This window comes from Lepisosteus oculatus, chromosome 9 (assembly GCF_040954835.1).
Source record: "Lepisosteus oculatus isolate fLepOcu1 chromosome 9, fLepOcu1.hap2, whole genome shotgun sequence".
NCBI lineage: Eukaryota > Metazoa > Chordata > Actinopteri > Semionotiformes > Lepisosteidae > Lepisosteus > Lepisosteus oculatus.
The window spans coordinates 32681268-32701468 of record NC_090704.1 but is presented as its reverse complement, the minus strand read 5'-3'; the positions used below and the strand labels follow the sequence as shown (position 1 = coordinate 32701468).

The window sequence follows — 20201 nt, the reverse complement described above, 5'->3', positions numbered from 1 at the left end:
ATCTCAACTATCACACATCTTCAACAGCCAAAGTTAAAAAAAAAGAAACAATCAGTGTTTTCTGGGAATAGGGTGGAGGACTGGGTCATACCACACTTGGCAGGAGATAAGAAAAACAGATACTGTAGGAGCCACCTGCTGAACTGTTATTAACTACCACATCTGAAGGGAATTAATCTACATGAGTGCTTCAGTAATGCCCTGGGCCTTAATAACTGCCTTTTTTAAGGTTAACTTAACAAAGTTAATGTTGTATATAAGGGTAACATGAATAGTAGGAGAGGGAGAAAAACTAACACAGTTCAGTTACTTTTTACCAGTTTAATTTCTTATAACATTCTTTCATCTATGCAATTTCTAACAACTTCTTCTAATTCATTGTCACGGGGGGAGCCAGAGCCTACCCCAGCAAGCAACAGGTGCTAGAAGGGTACACCCTGGATGTGATGCCAGTCTATCACAGGGCATACAGACACAAACACAGACACATACACTCATACCATGGTAATTGTCCCATAAGCCAATTAACTTTCCAGTAAGTGTTTGGACAGTGTTTGGAACCAAGGCATCCAGGAGGAATCCCACATGAGCACAGAACATACTGTACAAACTCTATGGAGATAGCACTACAGGTCTGGAAATGAACATAGGGCCCCAGCACTGCAAGGCAGCAATTCTAAACCAATGTGCCACTGTGCTGCCCCCCCAAAAACTTGCAATTCTTAAAAGCAACATGTAAATAAACATTTCCCTGAGGGGTGATCACAGGCATTTCATTACATTTCTAGATCTTTTACCAGTCTTTCAATAAAATCTCCTTTGTGGAATAGAATTGTCATATATATTGCTATATAATATAATGGCATTCCATTATATTCCCTTTATGTTTGTCATCTCTGAGACCTGTCCGCGTATAATTGATATTTATGTTTCTATTGGTTGAAGTTTCAGGGTAAATAATTGTGGTTTCATTTACTGCATTACAGTAAAACTATGAGGCTTTCTGACAAAACATCTTTTGATACATAAACCAGTACATGTTTTGCCTGCAGAATTCTCCCATTTCAACAAGTTATAGTTCAACAAATATGGCTGTCTGGACTATCAGGCTCCCATCAAAGATTTGAATCATCATAAATCTGGACACCTTTGTCCGTTAAGAACAAAGAAAAAGGAAGTGTCTACAACAGATGTATGATTTTAGTGGAGCATGCTCAAGCTATGTGCTTTGTACATTTGTAGGAAAAGGCCAATGAATAAGAAGCAAGTAGACAAAAAACCCTCTAACATCCAATACAACAGGTGCTTTTGTGATTGAAATGTAATACAAATTTTAACACAGATTTTGAAAGTAGTAACAGACTGGCAAATTGATTACTGTCCTTACATTGAAAAACACAGATATAACTTTCAATAACATCTAAAACAATCCAGGGTCAGCTTGGCCCAGAGTCTTTCCCAGGAAGCATTGAGCACAAGGCAGGATACACCCTGGAAAAGACACCGCAGCGCAGAGTTCACTGCAGCGCACACACAGATACAAACATATATGCACCCATATCAAGGCCGATTTTCCCAGAAGCCAATTAAACTTCCAGTATGGCTTTGGACTGTGGGAGAAAACCAAAACAGCTGAAGGAAACTCGCATAAATGCAGGGGGAACATGCAAACTCCATGTAGACAGCACCCTAGGAATTGAACCCAGGGCTACAGCACTGCAAGGCAGCAATACTAACCACTGAACCACAGTGCCACCCACAGATGTCAAATATCATTTTAAAATATTACAAATTTCTTTAAGAATGTATTTGTCACTAAAGTCTGAATATGAATTTAAGTGCCTAAACATTTGAAAATAAGACACTGTTTTATTAACAGAAATAAATCCAATTTTAAGAGTTCCACAGCCAGCACAACGTCACTTGAGTTAGAAGAGTTAGGAAAGATGGTTAAACGGCTTTGCTTTGACATTTTTATTAATCTTAATTTAAAGTTTGAGTGTGTTGTTTTTACCACTTCAACATCAGCCATTGTGACATCTAGTTTATACTGGTTTTCAGAAGGATGGCTCATGATGTCTTTTTTGCTTACCATTGGACATTTGAACTCTCCCTTGGCAACTAATTGCTTTTTTTGTTGTCTTTGTGAAGTAGTGAGCCAGTCCTTTCCAGACCCATTCAGCCACAGCTGTAGTTAAAGAGGAATGCTGTGCAGTGATGGAGGCTGGAGGGGTGGGTGTTTAATTAGGCCTCATTGCCGTGGAGACCATGTCTATAGTGGCAATGCTGCCTGGCATTTTTCGGTCAACCTCCCCAAACGCTTGTTTTAATGACATTTAAAGACAGACCCCCTACATCAGTTTTATTTCAGGGCTGTAAATTGCTTTTGATAAAGGTACACACCAACTGAGCAAAACCTATATAAAATAAATTGATTTCTTCCCTGGTAATGAATTATTTGCCTGCATGATTCTGGATCAATTACAGAAGCATAGTTTACAGATAAAATTGGCTAACCATAAATAATATAATACCATCTATTCTGTTCAGCGTGTAGTGTTTTAGAATATTTTTGAAGTTGTATTTGTAATTTCAATAGCACTAACTTAAGTATCAATAGTTTATTTTGGATTTCTATATTGCATCATTATTGCAATATAAGTAATAAACTCTGTCCATGTCAGACAAAAGAGTTACTTGTCTGATGGAAGAATCACCTACTATTAATTCCTTACCTTCCCACTTCTTCGCCTGGCCCTTCTAGAGATGAAGGTGGTCTTTCATATCGCTACAGTGAAAACAGGAATAAAATTCTCCTACCACATTATTAACACATTCCCACACGGCCTAGAATTCCATTGGGTTTTTAAATGATTTTCCAATTTGAAACAAGCAATCCTCTGAAACATTTAGAGAATGACTTGTTAATTTAAATAGAAGATAGAAGTGTAAGTGACTTGGTATGTGGGTTCAGTGAAACCATACAGTTAGCAATCAAACAGACTTCAAAAGCATCAGCATTAATTTAGTTTCTGCACTGTTTATGCTGCCTAGATTCCCATACAGATGGGCAAGGTGGGAGTCTTAGGTCACCCCTGTTAAATCTTTGCTTTGGAATGTGGAGTATGTCTGACATCCTTTGACTCCTACTACTCTGATCTCTACTATGCTGTCTGTTCAGACCAAAGAGAAAAGATATTCTGCAGAGTATAAATTTTTGGGAATAAATGCTTCCAACATACAAAACAATTACAGCATGTCAACTTCTGGCTTTTTTTATTAAAATACTAATATAGAGTTTGATATTGTGACACTGCCAGGAGTCTCCACCTGTTATATCTTGCAAAAGGAAGGTGGTAAAAACATTTTGCTTCCTTTTTAGATGATGTCAGTCTTTTTCCCAGAGGAAGATAGATGTTTTATAGTGCCATCAGATCTGGAGACATCTAAGGAAAACCAGGTAGCTGCTATAAGTGGTGATGATGGACAACTAGGTAGCGCTCTTCACTTTGGATGAGAATTAACTTAATCAAAGCTCTAGTATGGTCATTGGGGGCACTGTACTGTAGGAGTTGCCATTCTTCATTAAAGCATTGATCTGACATCTTGGTTATTAAAGATCTCATGGAACTGTCTGTAAGAGTAGGTCTGTTAATCTCAGTATCTTGGTTAAGGTTCTGGTTTCCTTAAGATTTCTCCTTAATTTAGCTAGTGAAGTAGTTTCTCACATCTGCACCTAAACTGTTGTCTAGTGGGGATTCTTTTTATGGTAGAATCTTTTTATTCTTTTATTCTTTTTATTCTTTTATGGTTTAACAGTCTCTTCAGAGACTTCAGTATATCATAAAGTTTTGATTTTTGATTTTCAGGATTAACATGCTTAATCAATTCAACATTTACTTTACTTTTACTTTATTTCACATCACAACTTTACTTCACACTGTAAAGTGCTTTGAGTGGAGTGTACAGAAAAGTGATATATAACTGTAATTAATTAATTACTCTCTGCCCCATTGTCGTCAATATAATAAATCAATCCTTCAGCACTGGTGTAGTGCCAGTGACCTTCAGAACTGCTGCTATTACCCCTTTGCCAAAAAATGGCTCTAGATAATCTAAACAATTTTCCATTTTCCCCATTTCCAACTTACTTTTCCTTGTAAAACAATTTAGAACGTGCTGTTACAATTCAGTGAAATCACCTCCTGAATACTGTAGAACCTCTGCAAACCCCTCCAGTATGGTTGATCAGAGATGCTTTAAAGACTGTTAACCATGATGTCTTACTTTATCCTCTTGAGACTGTGTTTAGTATTTCTGACACTGCTCTTAGATGGTTCAAGTCTTACCTCACTGATCATTGTCACTTTGTCTCTCTTGGCAGATTAAGCTCTGAAACTGGACTTATTAAGTCTGGTGTTCCTCAAGGCTCGATACTGGGCCCCTCACTTTTTAGCATTTACATGTTCCCACTTGTTCAACTTTTAAGGTTGCTTGGCCTAAAGAATCATTTCTATGCCGATGATACTCAAATCTTCATCCATATGAAATCTAACACTGACAAAACTGAAGTCATGCTTATCAGCACCCCAATTCAACTTTGTAAAGCCAATGCAGTAACACTATCTCTGGATGGTAATGTACTGTATTTTAGCTTCAGTCAAAATGGAAAAACTTTGGGTGATATTTGATTCAGGCTTCATGTTTGATCCACATATATCATCAAAACATAATTATTTTATCTCAGAAATATTAACAGGCTACGTCCTATTTTGTCACTAAGTGCTGCTGAAAAACTAGTCCACTAGTACACACTACTTGCTGAGGTTTCTAAATCCACATTGAACAAACTTTAGTATGTCCAGAATTTGGCAGACAGAATCCTGAGCAGGTTCAAGGCAAGTTATCACATTAGTCTTATCCTGGAATCCTTGCACTGGCTTCCTTTCAGGTTTCGTGTCGACTTCAAAATCCTCATGCTCACCTACAGTACACCAGTAAGGCTCTGCATGGCTTGGCACCTCAGTACCTGTCTGACCTACTATTGTCCTACTTCCCACCTTGCAACTTTTGTTCTTCTAATTCTGGTCTCCTACTGTACCCCAAGCCTGTCTACACCCTATGGGTGACAGAGCTTTCTTCTGTTATGCCCCAAAGCTCTGGTACTCTATCCCTAAAGATATCAGAGATTCACCTCTTTAAGTCTAGACTCAAAACCTTCTAGTTTTTAAAGGCCTTTTACTTAACTGGTTCTGTTATATACCCCTTAGCTCCAATCATAACCCAATCTACTATCTCCTCTCATTGTGTATTTTCATTTTGTATACACTGTATTATGTATTTTGTGCTGTGTATTTTATATGTTGTTGTTCTGTAAAGCAATTTGAGAAGCCACCTTTAAAGGTGCTATGTAAAATTAAAGTTTATTATTATTTTTCCTTTTGGCCTCTTTAGGTGTTTCATAGTGTTACAGATTACAGGTAATTCTGTATTGGTTTTAAGAATATAGGCATCTAAAATGCATAGGCTTGCACATATGTGTTATTGTATAATCTGTGTTGTATAGTTGTAGTTCAGGTGGCTCCACGGCCGAAATGTTGTGTTCTCTTTCTTCGTTTTTTCAGCACGGAATAAACCTATTACTTGTTCCGTTGTGTAGTTGTGTTTTGTTAAAAAAAATGTTTGTCTCATCCAAGTTTGATTATGATTTATAACTATCATCAGAGCTCTGTCTGGAAAATAAAAAGAGCTCATCTGACTTTTCCTTCAAGCCTCACATTTTACCTAATGCTTGAGGTATTTCCTTACCCTAAAATAAACAAGAAAAAAAGGTGGTCAGCATAAAATCAAGATATCAAGGATTGTTAACACTTTTCCTGAATAGACACAGATCAACAGGTTTACCTGTAATTTTAATTGACAAGGTATACATTATTACTTAACCGCTGTTATTGATCTGTATTTTGTGCATTCTATGTTTTATTGTAGAGATCTGTCTAGGAATAGAATAACACATCTGAGACCAGACGCTTTTGCTGACTTTAAGGACCTCAAAAAAATGTAAGTACCCGATTTCTGTAGGCTACAAAGGTAAGGAGATTCTCCAATTTTTGTTGCTACAAAAGGTCATTTAGTAACAGATTTAAACTCCACCAGTGAATTTATGTTAAGTGAACTTAAGCAGAAGTGCAGGTTTATAGTACAGTGATTTGATTATTTTGTGCAATTAATGATAAGCAAGTTTTTTAAAAATCAGCAAATTATAAGCTACTGCCCTGCAAACCCTTCAGTAAAACTGACATGTAGTTATTGCCGATAATGCATTGCTTTTCATTTATTATTGAATCCAGACTCCTTGTGCTTCTGCTTCAGCAACCTCTACAATGCATAGCATACAGTAAATGTGCATCGCCTGTTTTTAGCCTAAAATTCACTATCTCATAGTGTTCTCATGTCTTTGGGTTTTGTTCTTAGATTTTGAATTATTGCGTGAAGTGCCCACAGAGTGGAGAAATATTTGTTTTAAAATTAATGTCCTTTTAACCTTTTTACATAGTGTGTATAGTATGGCTGTACTAGTATAGTATACCCCTGGCTGTCAGAAAAGGAATCTTTAAAATAGGGGGGTCCAGACAAACAAAGACTAAAACACACAGCTGTTTAAACACCCTAGTGTAATTTATTTTTCTAGTGTCAATACATAATCAATCTTTATGTGTTATCATTATGCAGAAAGTTTGGATTCAACAGCTACAAGTATGACTGCTCTTTGGCCTGGCTCAAAGATTGGCTAGCTCAGGGCTCCCTGACTGTGCTGGACAGTGAAGATGTCAGGTGCAGCCAGCCCTCCAGTGCGTTTGACGTGCTAGTCAATATGCTGGACTCTGCAGTTTCCCCCTGCGGTCAGTGTTTCTCTGTTGGCAGTATTCACCATGTTGTGTCCTGCTATCCACTGTGCTGAGGTGCAGGAATGGAAATGTGCAGGCTTCCGATGAGCCAAAATTAGGAAAGAATGTGGTCTGGATTAGCAAACAGGTCCATCATTCAATGAAGAGTGGTTAAAGATCACATTTCCTAGTGGTGTGGGAAAGCCATACTTCCTCCAGTAATTATTTCATCTCACCTGAATGACAAAGTGCACAACTCCAGTCCAGGCAGACCACAGTGCTGGAGAGCTTTTACAGTAGGTCTCCTCATTATCTAAAACACCTACGGATCCCAGGAAATTTCTTAAATGCATCCAGCTGGGCCCATTATGTAGTTTGGACCTGAGTAGAATGAAAAACTGAAGAAAACCGCTGCTAATTCATGCCTGAGTTAAAAAAAAAAACAGCACAATCTTACTATTTACAAGACAAATTATGGGAGACGTTAATGTAATGAGAGACATGATAATGTTCATAAACAACCACCTTAACCATATACTGTAACTAAATAAAAAAAAAGCCTTGGTCTTTTTTTTATTGTGGTGCAATGTGTCTCTTATCCCTTCCAGCTGACAGCTTTGTCTCCTGTGTGCCGAACCCCCACTCCCTGTCAGATGCTGTTCTTCTCTACTTACGCTGCGAGCCCCAGGTGCGCGATAAGAAATCCTGTGAGGCCCTGTGCCGTCACCGTGGCTACTCGCACTATGCTCTAGACCCTGCCCGTCACTGCCTGTGCGGCACCCTGGCTCCTCCGGCGTCTGTGCAGGCCCAGGCCTGCAGTGGTGTGTGCTCCAACATCGTGCAGACCGTGGTCTGCGGCCGCACCATCATCCACACAGCCTTCCCTGTCCTGGTGAGTTGGAATGGCTATAGCCAGGTTTTTCAAGATGACTTTTTGTTCGTTTTACTTCTGGACATTTATTTAGAAGATTCAACACATCTAAAATGTCTGTCACTTTAGCGGCCTGTTGAAATGATGTCAGTGTAAATAAACATCACTATGTGTTGCATCAATTGTTTAAGCAGAAAGCCTGTAACTTTGTACTATGGAGAATCTCAGGATTCCAGGTTGCACCCTCTCTATTTCTAAGCACATACTTCTGAGGCATTATGTGCATTGACATTTGAATTAGGGGGACATAAACTAGGCCAGATTGCATACATTTACTGATTTAAGTGAGTTAAGAATCTCAGTTTACAGGCTCATCTGAAGGATGGCACCTCCTACCAAAGGCAACACTGGTCACCATACACACATATAAGTTTGGAAATTCTGGTGAAGAGCGACACTTACTGGTCCACAAACACCATTTACAGCAGTAACCTGGTTTTCATTAGAGGTCTTTTATCCCATTACCGACCAGGCCCAACCCTCAGGGTAGATCAGGGTAGATGGTCTCAGTGTAAAACGATGCTGTTACTGTTCTTTGCATGTTTTATGCAAATGTCTTAATTTGTCAACAGGTTGTCTTGATTCTAATTCCTGTATTTAAATCCTCTTGTGTAGTCTCCCAAAGCAATAACACAAGCACAGTAGAATACGTTATTTAAAATATCTTTATGCTCATTCTCTATATCTAGGAAGTTTCTGTGTTTCTGCAGGTGAGCCTGGAGATAGTGACTGCACCCTGGCATAGTGTGTACCAACCAGTGGAGCTGAGTGTCAGTGCTGCCCTTCCTGTCTTCCAATGGGAATTTGGAGATGGCTCACGACCTTACAACACAACAAATACGCGAGTGCTCTATAAATATGCCCTCCCTGGCACTTACAAAGTTGATGTCCATGCAATGATGGGGGGCTATCAACTCTCCCTCAGTGTCTTTGTCAAAGTTGTGATGCCCCTGGGGCAGGTACAGCTGGAGTACCCACTCCAGGCGGAAACATTGAACACCTTGAATTTCTTGGTCCACATTGACAGGGGCACTGATCTGTCTGCCATGTGGAGTGTGAAAGACACAAGAGGCAAGGAAACTACTGGTAAGATCCAAAGACCATTTATTTGCAATTAAAAAATGAATAGATACTACATTTGACCTAGACCTACAAAATTAGGAGCTGTATTTGTTTTACAAAGTCTGGTTTCTGGGTGGTACATTTTATCAAAGCATGAAAGACAGGGCAGTGTCTGAGCTGTGTCTGACATCCACTGTAACTGGGGGCTTTAAAGAAGCAATGTACTGCTAGCTGCACTCCACCAGGACTGGGTGGGGTGATCATGGGAAGTTATTGATTAGTTGTGTTCAAGTAACTATCTGCCTTAGGTCAGGTGCTTTCCAGCCAGTGAAGTTTTAAACAAGAACTATGTCATTTCTGGAACTAGTATTGTAGCTCTATTTTACTTTGCTCCATTTTTGAGGGTTGGTGCATGCTATTTACATCTCTACAGAACTTGAAAGATGATTATTGGAATTATTTTTATATTTTAACTCTGCACTCTGCACTTTGAGTTTGACTGTGTCATCTATTAAGGTAAAGACAAGCTCAGAGCATAGTATACTAATTTTGCCATTCACACTTAATAAAATATTTGGTGTGCATAAAACCTTTTTATGCATTTTCTTTCTTAATCTGGTCTTTTTACAACATGCTATTAAGATTTGTCTGTTAACTTAATAACCAAACGAGTTGTTAACAAAGGAGTCAATTTGACATATTGCGAAACTGATTCAGTGAAGGCCAGCCCTATCCAACAATCTTTTATTTGACTTCAGCTGAGGGAAATAACTGGTGACTTTAACATATTCCTCTGACGGGAAGTTACCATGAATCAAATGACTCTTATAGCATCATACCATATCAATTTGAATATAGTATTTTAATATTGGATTGCACAAAGACTGGGGAGTTGGATTTAGTTCCTAAGTTGGATATAAAAATGACAAAATGCCCATGAATTATTGGATGAATTGCTGTGAACCTTTGGCATTCCAAATCTTTGCAGAACCTTTTATTCATCCAAAAGGCCCTGTACACATACCCTTCCTATTGAACTGGGTTGCCTAAGTTATAAAATTTGCACAAGAAAAGCTGTGCTCTTTGACGCTGGCACACAAAGGTTTTTGTTTTTTTCTTCTGAAAAAAAAGTGGTGGTGGTTTAAAACATGAACCTGGACAAGCCTTTAACTGCCTTTTCAGTGAGGGATTTACAGCAAGGAAATGGAAGAACAAAAGAAGACTGCCACTGCTACTGTGAAACAAACCGAAAAAATCCCCAGGGTCTTAGGGAGAAATGGGTTCCAAAGGCTAGACTCCCTGGAGCTGATGGGTCACAGAAGGAGAGAGGGAAGCAAAATAGAGAGAGAATAGAGGCTGGGAGCTGAGAAAAAGGACAGAGCAGAACAGGGAAAAGAACAGCGACCGATGCTTCACAGAAGAATAAGGGGAAGGATGAAGAAAGTAAGACAAGAAGAGACAAAAGGAAGGTTAATTTCAGGAGAAGCTGTATTTGCAGCAATGAAGAGATGCTGAAGGACTGCTTACCACTTATATTCATCGAAAAGTCAATTAGAAATTATATCGCTACCCAACCTTAAGACACACTCAGAAAGAAACAAAACTTTTAGAACTGTATTTCATAAAACCATGTATGAATTAACTTGAACAACAGATTTACCTGACAAAAGCCAGTGGGTTAAAATCTACAGTCAAAGAAAACTAACGTGGCCTCATGGATCATACAGGACAAAATGGAACTGGAGAGGAATATGCATTCGGTTTGTTTTTCAGGATGTCTGATGGGTCATGAGCTTGAAGAATGTCTTAGAACAATTCACAGATTGGACCCTCAAATCCTTAAACTGGCAACCAAGATTCAATGGTGGCTTATACACAAGGAATGAAATGTGCAATGTAAAATTTGAACAGTTTTGAACAGTTATGTGCTAGACTTTTTGTTAAATTTACTTTTTCTGTGATTTCTTTTTGGGGGAGGGGTGTAACAACCACTGTATTGTCTTGAAAAAATGACCATGACAAGTTATCTTGGCTTTTTCTGGATTCTGATTATGGAGGTGGATACCAGTGGTGGTGGAGGTAACTACAACATCAGTTTATATAATATTAGGACTAGAAAAACTTTCCATCCGTGTTTTGATAATTAAACTTTCTTCATTGCAACATACACTAACTTTCCAATATATTTGAATAAAGCTGAAAAAGTCAGTGATTTTAATGGACAGCTTTAACTATTGATCTAGTGGATTTGAAGCTTAGGGCATCGTTTGAATTGTCTATGTGTATGGAAGCCGTTTGACCCAGTTTTCTCAATTAGCCTGATTAGGAGTTTTTCCAGACAAACCCTTAGACAATGAGCTGGGAAGTGTGTCCATTAAGTCTATCTGTATATAAAGAAATCTAACCTACCGTCAGTCTCAAACATTCATATAATCTTGTCCACCTCAGAATCCATTTTTTGGCAATCTGTCTTAAGATATGCTTAAATTCAATTGCGTCATAGGATGTTTCATGCTTTTCTTATTTTTCTGTTTTTTTTGTGCATGCTCCTTTGCATATAGTTATCTAGGAAACTTGAGATTATGTTGATAAATGGTTTGTTTTGCTTTCAAAGTCAGAATGTACCAGACCAGACCATAGTCTGTTGTCTGTTAAATGTGACCTACTGTAAGTCCTGTACAGCTTTCCTTCCCTTCCTCAGACGGGAGTTTTTCTGCTCCAAGTACAGACCCACCTCTTCTCGGCCGTCTCCCCATGCCTTTCAGTCTGACTCGGCACTCACTGCTCAAGCTTCTTTCCAAAGCAGCGCTGTTTGCTGGACAAAACCTGAAGCAGTTTTCTCAATGAGACAACAGTAATGCAGTATACCGGTTGAGAATTACTTCTGCTTCTGTCTCCCAAATTAACCTGACTTGTTTACTGTATATAAAGCAGTCATTAACAGAAGAATGTAATGATTTAAATGAAGGATACAGAGTTCGGGAGTACAAGGACTCGAAAATCACATTACAAATTTGTGGAGCACTGGTTACACGTTTACAAACAAATCTTTGTATATTGTTAAAACACAAATTATCTGAAGATAACTTTCAGAAGAAGTCACTGGGTACAATTTATATTCTACTACAGTGAAGTTTAGCTAAATTGGGGTTAAAATCCAGTATCTACAAATGGTGTACATGTGAAACAGAAACATGCTGACTGTATGTTAGCTATTATCAGCAAGCATTACCGTTGAAATGCATTTGATCATGAATAACTGTTTTTGCACTATTGACTTACCATGGCTGATGTCTCTGATGGGTTTTATAGCACCTATTTTTTTGCAATTATTTTACAGTGGCCATTGAAAAGTGTTTCCATTTACCATAGTGATAAGACACTGACTTTGTTAGAACAAATTTATGTGCTTGGTCTTAACGGTTGCCGGGCAACCTCTTTCAATACCAAAACAGTTTTTTCACCTTTTTAATTTACGTGATCTTCCTTAAAATCCTGGCTATTAGATCATCTACAGAAATTAAAAGAACATAATTTGAACATAAGATAGGTTACAAATGAGAGGAAAGCATTTAGCCCATCTGTCCATTTGTTACTAACTAAAGAATCCAATGACTTAATATAGCCAGTTCTTGAAAGTAGACAGGGTATCTATTTCAACAGCATAGTTGGGTAGTCTTGTTCCAGACTTCCATGACCCTTTGTTTCAATAAGGTCCTCATGATCTCAGTTTTTAAAGTCACTTACATCTAGTTTTCACCAGTGTGTGCTGGTTCGTGTTTCTCTGTTGATTCTGAAGAAGTTCATTGGGATGAGGTTGTCAGTGCCTTAGAGGATTTTGAATACTTGTATGAGGTTCCCTTGTAGTCTTTTCTGTTTAAGACTAAAAAGGTCCTGTTCTTTTAGCCTGACAGTTTAAGACATTGACTTTAGTTGCATAAAGAATCTAACTGCTCTTCTTCACAGTAATTCCAGAACAGCAATATATTTTATTTGTTTTCAAAAGTAGCCTCTTCTAGTTCAGGGTTCCCCATTTTGTATTTATAGTTTTTTTCCTTCTTGCATGTAATACTTAGTACTTTTGTCTAGTTTAAACCATCTTCAAGGTGTTTGCCCATGATTGTCACTCTAACACTGCTTATGATCCTTAAAATAAAATATACTTAGTTTTATAGGTTGCTACAAGAGAAAAATGTATGCATGATCAAATCAATACAACAGATGATAAATTTCATATAACGTTTTGAATAAGTTTGTACTTGTTTCTAAGTACTAACTAACTCATAACTATACTTACGGAACACAGAAAATTAGTGTCATGCTTTTATGAATCAGGGAAATATAATAGTGTAAATAAGAAAATTAGTCTCCAACAATACATTATTCCATCATTCCATTTTCTAACCACTTTATCCAATAGAGGGTCATGGGGACAATGTATTATTATTACATTATTTATGTCTCTTATGCGTGATTGGGGGAAATATTGTCAAGGTGAAAACTATTACTGGCACTATTAATTGATAGTGAATATTAATCATCAATTACTGTATGTTTTTCTTTCTCAGTTCATTCTATCTGCCCTAGAGGCAGTCGGATCCACTTGACCAATATGCACTGCTACTGGCTTGTCCAGACACAGGAGTCCTGGCAGGATGCAAGACGGACCTGCCAGCAGACGACAGGGGGAGACCTGGCTGTAGTTAGCAGTGCTGACATCCAGAGCTTCCTTCAGCAAACCTTCCCCTTGTGAGTATCCAGCTCTCCATCACTGCTTTCACCAGTCTGAGGCTGCTCACTCTCACAAAGGTACAGGCGAAGGAGTTGGACCACAGTTGTAGCCATAAATTGAAGATGTGTGAAAAAATGATATTGTCATAAAGCCATTTGGTTTTCTGTAAAACCATTAATACTGCATTTAAAACTGAAAACAGGAGGAATGTGGGAATCTGTAACAAGCTACTCAGTCATGTTGTTGAGCCAGTTGCCTGGGTAGATGAGATCAATTAGCTGCTCACATCCAAACAAGTTTGATCTGAGGAATGGCCTCCACTTAGTAGTAACCTTCCTCTTATATTTATATTCACTGTTTTTCTTATTTGTTAAGGAGTTGCTTATATTTAGTGTCTTCTAGAACTACGTTTAGAGGCTCATCTGAGAACCACTTGACAAGAGTTCACATCTAAGATAAACTCACAAGTTGTGGTCTGGTGCAGGTCCTGATCATTGGTTCTTTGTCAGGATCTTTTGTTTGTGTTAGGGTTTGTACTGGATACAGGGCAGCATTGTGGCACAGTGGATAGCATTGCTGCCTCACAGTATTGGACCTGGGGTGCTATCTGTCTAGAGTTTGAAAGTTCTCCCCAAGTTCATGTACAGTAGGTTTCCTTTGGGTGCTCTAGTTTCCTTCCTCAGTCCAGACAGGCTGATAGGTTAAAGGGCTTCAGTAAAACTGGCACCAGTGTGGGTGTGTGCTTGTTTGTGTCTGTTTGCCCTGTGATGGACTGGCATCCTGTCCAGAATATACACTGCCTTATACCTGTTGCTTGCTAGGACAGTCTCTGGCTCCCCTGTAATGGATATAGTGGTTAGAAAAAGGATTATACTGGCTTCCAGGATATCACTTCTTGTTTTCTCATTTTAGATCAAAGGTACATGTATATTACTATTTAATGTGATTTTCCATCATTTTACAAAATTGTTCAAATAAGGGCAGCTTACACAGCTTTACTGTGTGCCGCGTCCTTGTGGATGGCTTAGCTTTTGATACATAATTTCTCTATTAGCTTACATAAGCATGTTTGAATAAAATGTGTGTTCAAAATAGAAGCTTTATTTGACTTGTGTCATGTTAAACATGTCCTGTATATCCCCTGAGGGTGTAATCTTTTGAATAATGCCCATTTTTCTCTACGTGTTGAGTACCCTATCTGTAGAAATGTCCTGTGGTGTGTTTCTGCTATACAATGTGCTGCTTGTGTGTTTGGATAGGACTGACAATGTCTGGATTGGGCTCAGAGATGGGACCTCTGTCAAGCCAGTCTGGGTTGATGGGGCTCCAGCAGATGTGTTCCATAACTGGGGAAATGCTAATAAAAACCAGAAAGGCTGTGTCCAGATGATGATGAGCTTAATGGGGCTTTGGAAAAGCACTGACTGTGGTACAAAAATCCCATTTATCTGTGAGAAACACACATCAGGTAATACTGAGTCATTGTCTTTGGTTTATGAATGTATGTGGAAACTGTACTTTATACAAAAACCATGAGCACCTGCAACCAAGTACACTGCCTTGTTGTTGAGACTGATGTCCCAAGATCTGTAAATCAGTAAGTTACTTATCTATATCTAAATTATTAATGAAAGCCTGAATCTTGTAAAGAATGTTTTTCTGATCCTATCAAATTAAAATAGAAATTTTAATGCAGTTTTTAAAGTCTAAATTTTATTCCAACAGTTCTTGGAAAATCCTAAATCACCATGCACAAAAACCCAGCTGTAAAAGTGTTAAAAGGCTTCAGAACTAGTTCTGTGGCCCTATCTCCTTCTCCTCAGCGTTCAAAGCATAACTGATTTTGACCCAACATGTTGTCCCTACAGCTCTCCTGCCTGGTCCTGACACATTCCTGGCTGGAGTCCCAGTAATGACAGGTGTTTACAAAGTGAACAATCTGTCTGTGCTCCCTGCTCCCCCTGGTCTGGGACAGAGCAATGTGGAGGTAAGTTGACATACAGTAGGTACCAACAGGTACCAAACAAATGGCCTTTGTCATTTGTTTTACATAAGTGCACTTCAGGTGAGAAGTAAAGCAAGACATTAATCTTCTGCAAACCCCATGTGAAAGAAGAATTAGACTTCTGCGTTTGACGTGTTCAGGTTGTTTATTTTTTACCAAGTTATGTTAATTATGAACCCATTTAGTTTCCTAAATAAAAACACGTCTATTGACATGTGTTATGGTGTCATAATATGATGTGTCCTTGTACAACTTTATCTCTGAGCTGTTTTATAAGCTCCTTCAACTTTTAAACTGAGGGGCTATACAGAGGAAGGTGTACAGTATGTACTGTGAAATAATGAGAACAATTACTGCAGCCAGGTAGAAACCACTCAATTGTGTGATTTGTTAAGGCACTTTTGTTTACCTAAAGATCACTTTATTAACTGTATACAGTTTCTTGCATTAGGAATTTTCCTTTTCACATACCCCAGCTTGCTCTCCATGAGACACACACACAGGGAGAGAAGCTTGGGGTCAGAGCACAGGGTCAGCTATTTATACAGCACCCCTGGAGCAGGTGGGGCTAAGGGGCTTGCTCAGGGGCCCAACAGAGTTGGATTCCCCTGCTGGGCATAGGATTTGAACCAGCAACCTTCCAGCCACAGGCGAGATCCTTAGCCACAGTGCCACCGCTCCACACTAAACTAATTTAGATTTGCCACAAGAAAACATTTTGAATACTTATTCTATCATCCATTCATTTTCTAACCACTTTATGCAGGGATGTGGGGAGAGCTGAAGCCTATCCTGACAAGCAGGAGGTGTAAGGCAAAATACACCTTGGTTTGGACACCATTACAGGGCACGCACAATCACAAAACCGCACTCTCACAACAGGGCTAATTAAGCTACCAGCATCTGGGCTGTGGGAGATCTGGAGAAACCCGCATGAAAATGGGGAGAACACATGGAAAGCAGGAATTGAACGCCTGGCCCAAGAGCTGTGTAGCAGCAATATTATTGTGCCACCAGACTGCCACCTTATGCAATAATGACTTTTCCATTTTTCGTTTGTATATTATTAAAATGTGTTGTTGTTTTAAAACTGGTATTACGATTTCCCGGTTTTAAAGGGTTCCAATTTCATTTTTCTTCAGAAATAACAATAGTTTTTCATGAGTTTCTCTCAGTTAACTGTCATGTGTTCTCACCCCCAAAGAATATTAAGCATACCTTGTCTGGGATTCATCACATTGTGTCCCTTCCAACCCCATCACTGCCTTGCTGCAGCTTCTTGGACTCATTGCACTTTGTGCAATGTATTGTAAGCAAGCCAGTGCCAGATCAGAATCCTATACCTTACTCACCAGATCATGCAGTGCTATGGATATTACCTGATACATTGAATCTGCTGTTCATATCAAGGAATATTTTAGAGAATAAGGGTTCAGTGTATAATTGCCTCTACATGTTGCTCTTTCTGTTTGCCCTCGTTACTCCCTCTGTTTTAGGTGATGCTGTTTCCAGGCCTGTGGTTCAGCCATGCTGGGCGAGTGGTGTCAGTAGAGTTTGTGATCCAGCCTATTAAAAACCAGACTCGAGCGAGAGTCCAGGTCCTTCGCCCTTACTGCAGCCCCAGCCAGCACCTCGTCCCACCAGGTAAAAAACAGCGCCTCTTCTTTCAAACTGGAACTCATGACTAGTCAGGCTCTTTCTACTGACTGAATTACTGTACATATGCATGACTACAGTATGTGCTAGCTCCTCTTCTTGTTGATTACTGACTTCATGGTTCTTGAGCAATTTAAGAAATATCCAGTTTCTTTACTTTAGTTTCATTACATTTTAATGTAATGCTATCACTCCCAATTAGATTTCTAATTTTTCCTTCTTCACAAAGATGTTGCAGTTTTTCTGTATATTATAATTAACATGAATTCATACTTTTTTTTGCTTAATACCCTTAGAGATTTTAAAAGTTTTCAAAGTGCAATATACATTTCTTTAAAAAAACGATTTAAAATTTGATTTAATTATGTTCTGATAGACTACTTTAATTCTTATTTGCAGACATTTTGTTGCTGAGATTTTTTAGGAATTTATTTGTCTGATTCCATTGTCCAAGGGGACTCAATTAATTATTAATCCTTATATGAGCTATGTTACATTATGTTATATACAAGGCAAGAAACAGCAAGCTGTGTTAAGAATGGTCACAGATTGCGTTGCATGCTGACTGTATGCTGTCCTTCTCCTCAGGCTGCAGTGTCCTGCTCAACCCCTTCGCTTGCTGCTCCACAGAGCCCCTCTGCAACACCACTGGAGGCTGTGCCAGAGGGCAGCAGTGGTGCCACCTACAGGATAGCTGCCAGCCGCTGTCCAGCCCCTGCAGTTCCTACACACCCCAGGGCCAGTCCTTTGGGAGGCCTCCCCGCCACACTGCCACCCCACCCTTCTACCACCTCGTAGCAGACCTGCCCCTCAGCCTGCCCCACAGCTCAGAGCAAGTGCACGTCAATGTGAGTGTGTGAGTGTGCTGATCAGACACCTCCCCGGTTCTACACGGTAGCTCACTGCTACCTAAGAGACTCGCTTCCTTCTTTAAACAGACTTATACTTCACCTGAAATATCCTCCACCTATATTATTTTATATGTGAATTATTCCATAGTATCTCTAAATCGAAAAGTTTCCTTTCGAGTTGAAACTCTATATTTTGTTACCTTTAGGGACAGCTCTGCTTTAGTTGTTGCTGTCACTTTCATTGTCATGAATAAAAATAAGCAAAAGAACTGAAACATTCCGTAAAGGTTAGCTTTAAATATAGTGTACAGGTGAGTACATTTATTTTAAGCAAGCATTAATTATAATAACCCCTCCTGGGAGAAATGTAAGTACCTTGGGGTCTTTTTGAGTAGTGAGATTTACATGTACCTGCTGTGGCTGCAGACGTATGGAAGCTATAGTGAATAGTGGTGGGGAAGTGAAAGCTGAGTTTTGTGATGAAGCACCTGGTTTTCATTTTAATCTACAGTACATCTCCATCCTCACCTACGATCATGAGCTTTGGCTAGTGACTGAAAGAATGAGTTCGCGGGTACAAGTGGTGGGAGTGAGGTTTCTCCATAGGGCAGCGGGGCTTACTGTCCATGACAGGGTGAGGAGCTCAGCAATTCAGGATTAAGTTGGAATAGAGTCACTGCTCCTCTGGATCAAATGGAGCCAGTTGAAATGGTTTAAGCACCTCCTGATGGAGTTGTACCAAACATTTTCCATTGGGAAGAGACCCCAGGGCAGACCGAGTACTTGCTGGAGGGATTACATCTCAGCTGTACATTCACTTTGTATGAGAGATCCAAGGAAGCTTTTGATCCCAATTTAAGCTCCTGTGTTTGATTCACATGTGTGCTTTTGGACGCCGGTCAGTATGTCTTGTAAATATATGTATGAACTGATCTTGTGGAGAAAGTAACAAGAAAAATAAGGACGGTGTAGTATTAAAGTAGAGATTCTCTATCATAGGCTACTCTTCATTGCCTCTGAACACTAAGGTGATTTCACATTTAATCACAAACCTGATGTTAAGTAAGCATAACTGAAACAACTGCAGAATTGCCCAAAGTGGAATATTAAAAAAAAACTCAAAACATAATTTCATTGTTAGAAAATGGTTTGCCTCACTCTTTGAAAATGTGAGAAAAGGCTGTTATGCCCTGAACATTTTCATGCATGCTACAACGAAAGCTCCTGATTCGGTATGGAGAATATGTTGAGGAATGCTGTAGATATTTATCACAGTGCTGTATTCTCCCAGGTCCTCCTCCTCAAGCGGGAGATTAACATCTTTCCAGACGACATCCTGGCAGTGCAGCACGATGCTGGCGCAGGGTCTTTCCTGCAGTGCCCACCGAGCAATGATTCCCCCTGGCGTCAGAGCTACCTCTCCCTGCGCCGGACAGGCTGGTTGGAAGGGGGGGTGTCTGCCCAGCCCAGTCAGTCTGTGTGGGTGGACGAGGTGGTGTGCGACCTGAGAGTGCTGTACTCTGACAGCCTGCAGGGATATGCTGTCACTTCACCACTCAGCACAGGCCACAGGGACCCGGGCTCCTACACATACAGCATCGCAGTGAGCAACCCTGTGAGCAGCACTACAGCCTGCTGCACTGTGGATGTTCGCACACCGGTATGGGGGCTCCAAATCATCCACCCACTTCCGGTCGGAGGAATGATACACATTCCAGTGAACAAGCCCACGCTTATTGTGATCAAGATCTTGTCTGGGGTCAATGCTACCAGCTCCTGGTCAGCTCCTGTTCTGCGCAGTGGGATCGCCTTGAACTCCTCTTGTCCATCTGCTCTGCTTGCCTATGTGCCAGGATGTACAAGAACCACCCCAGACACCTGGTTCTCATATGCCTATGCCACTGTGGCCCTGCCAGTGTCCCAGATCCTCAATATCTCTGTCTCCAATGGAGTCAGTGCACAGAACCTCTCTGTGGTACTGCAGTCTCACCAGGAGGTACAAGGGCTCAGGATGAAACCACAGGGGGATCGGAGGATGTTAGTGGATGTATCCCAGGTATGTCGAAAAATGCAGATT

General features: G+C 39.8%; 1 protein-coding gene across 4 annotated transcripts in view; it reads left to right on the top strand.

The window, feature by feature from the left end:
* pkd1b (polycystic kidney disease 1b) overlaps nt 1-20201 on the top strand; it is a 61837-nt gene that overhangs the window by 4168 nt on the left and 37468 nt on the right. For 3 of the 4 annotated variants that reach the window (XM_015356092.2, XM_015356090.2, XM_015356091.2), the window contains 10 exons: nt 5989-6060; nt 6733-6902; nt 7496-7779; nt 8529-8904; nt 13449-13629; nt 14872-15080; nt 15481-15599; nt 17114-17261; nt 17862-18121; nt 19416-20180. In XM_015356092.2, the coding sequence (XP_015211578.2) occupies nt 5989-6060; nt 6733-6902; nt 7496-7779; nt 8529-8904; nt 13449-13629; nt 14872-15080; nt 15481-15599; nt 17114-17261; nt 17862-18121; nt 19416-20180 (2584 nt within the window). Of the gene's footprint in view, nt 1-5988; nt 6061-6732; nt 6903-7495; nt 7780-8528; nt 8905-10117; nt 10960-13448; nt 13630-14871; nt 15081-15480; nt 15600-17113; nt 17262-17861; nt 18122-19415; nt 20181-20201 lie in introns of those variants that run through there. The other variant, XM_015356094.2, reaches the window with a different exon arrangement.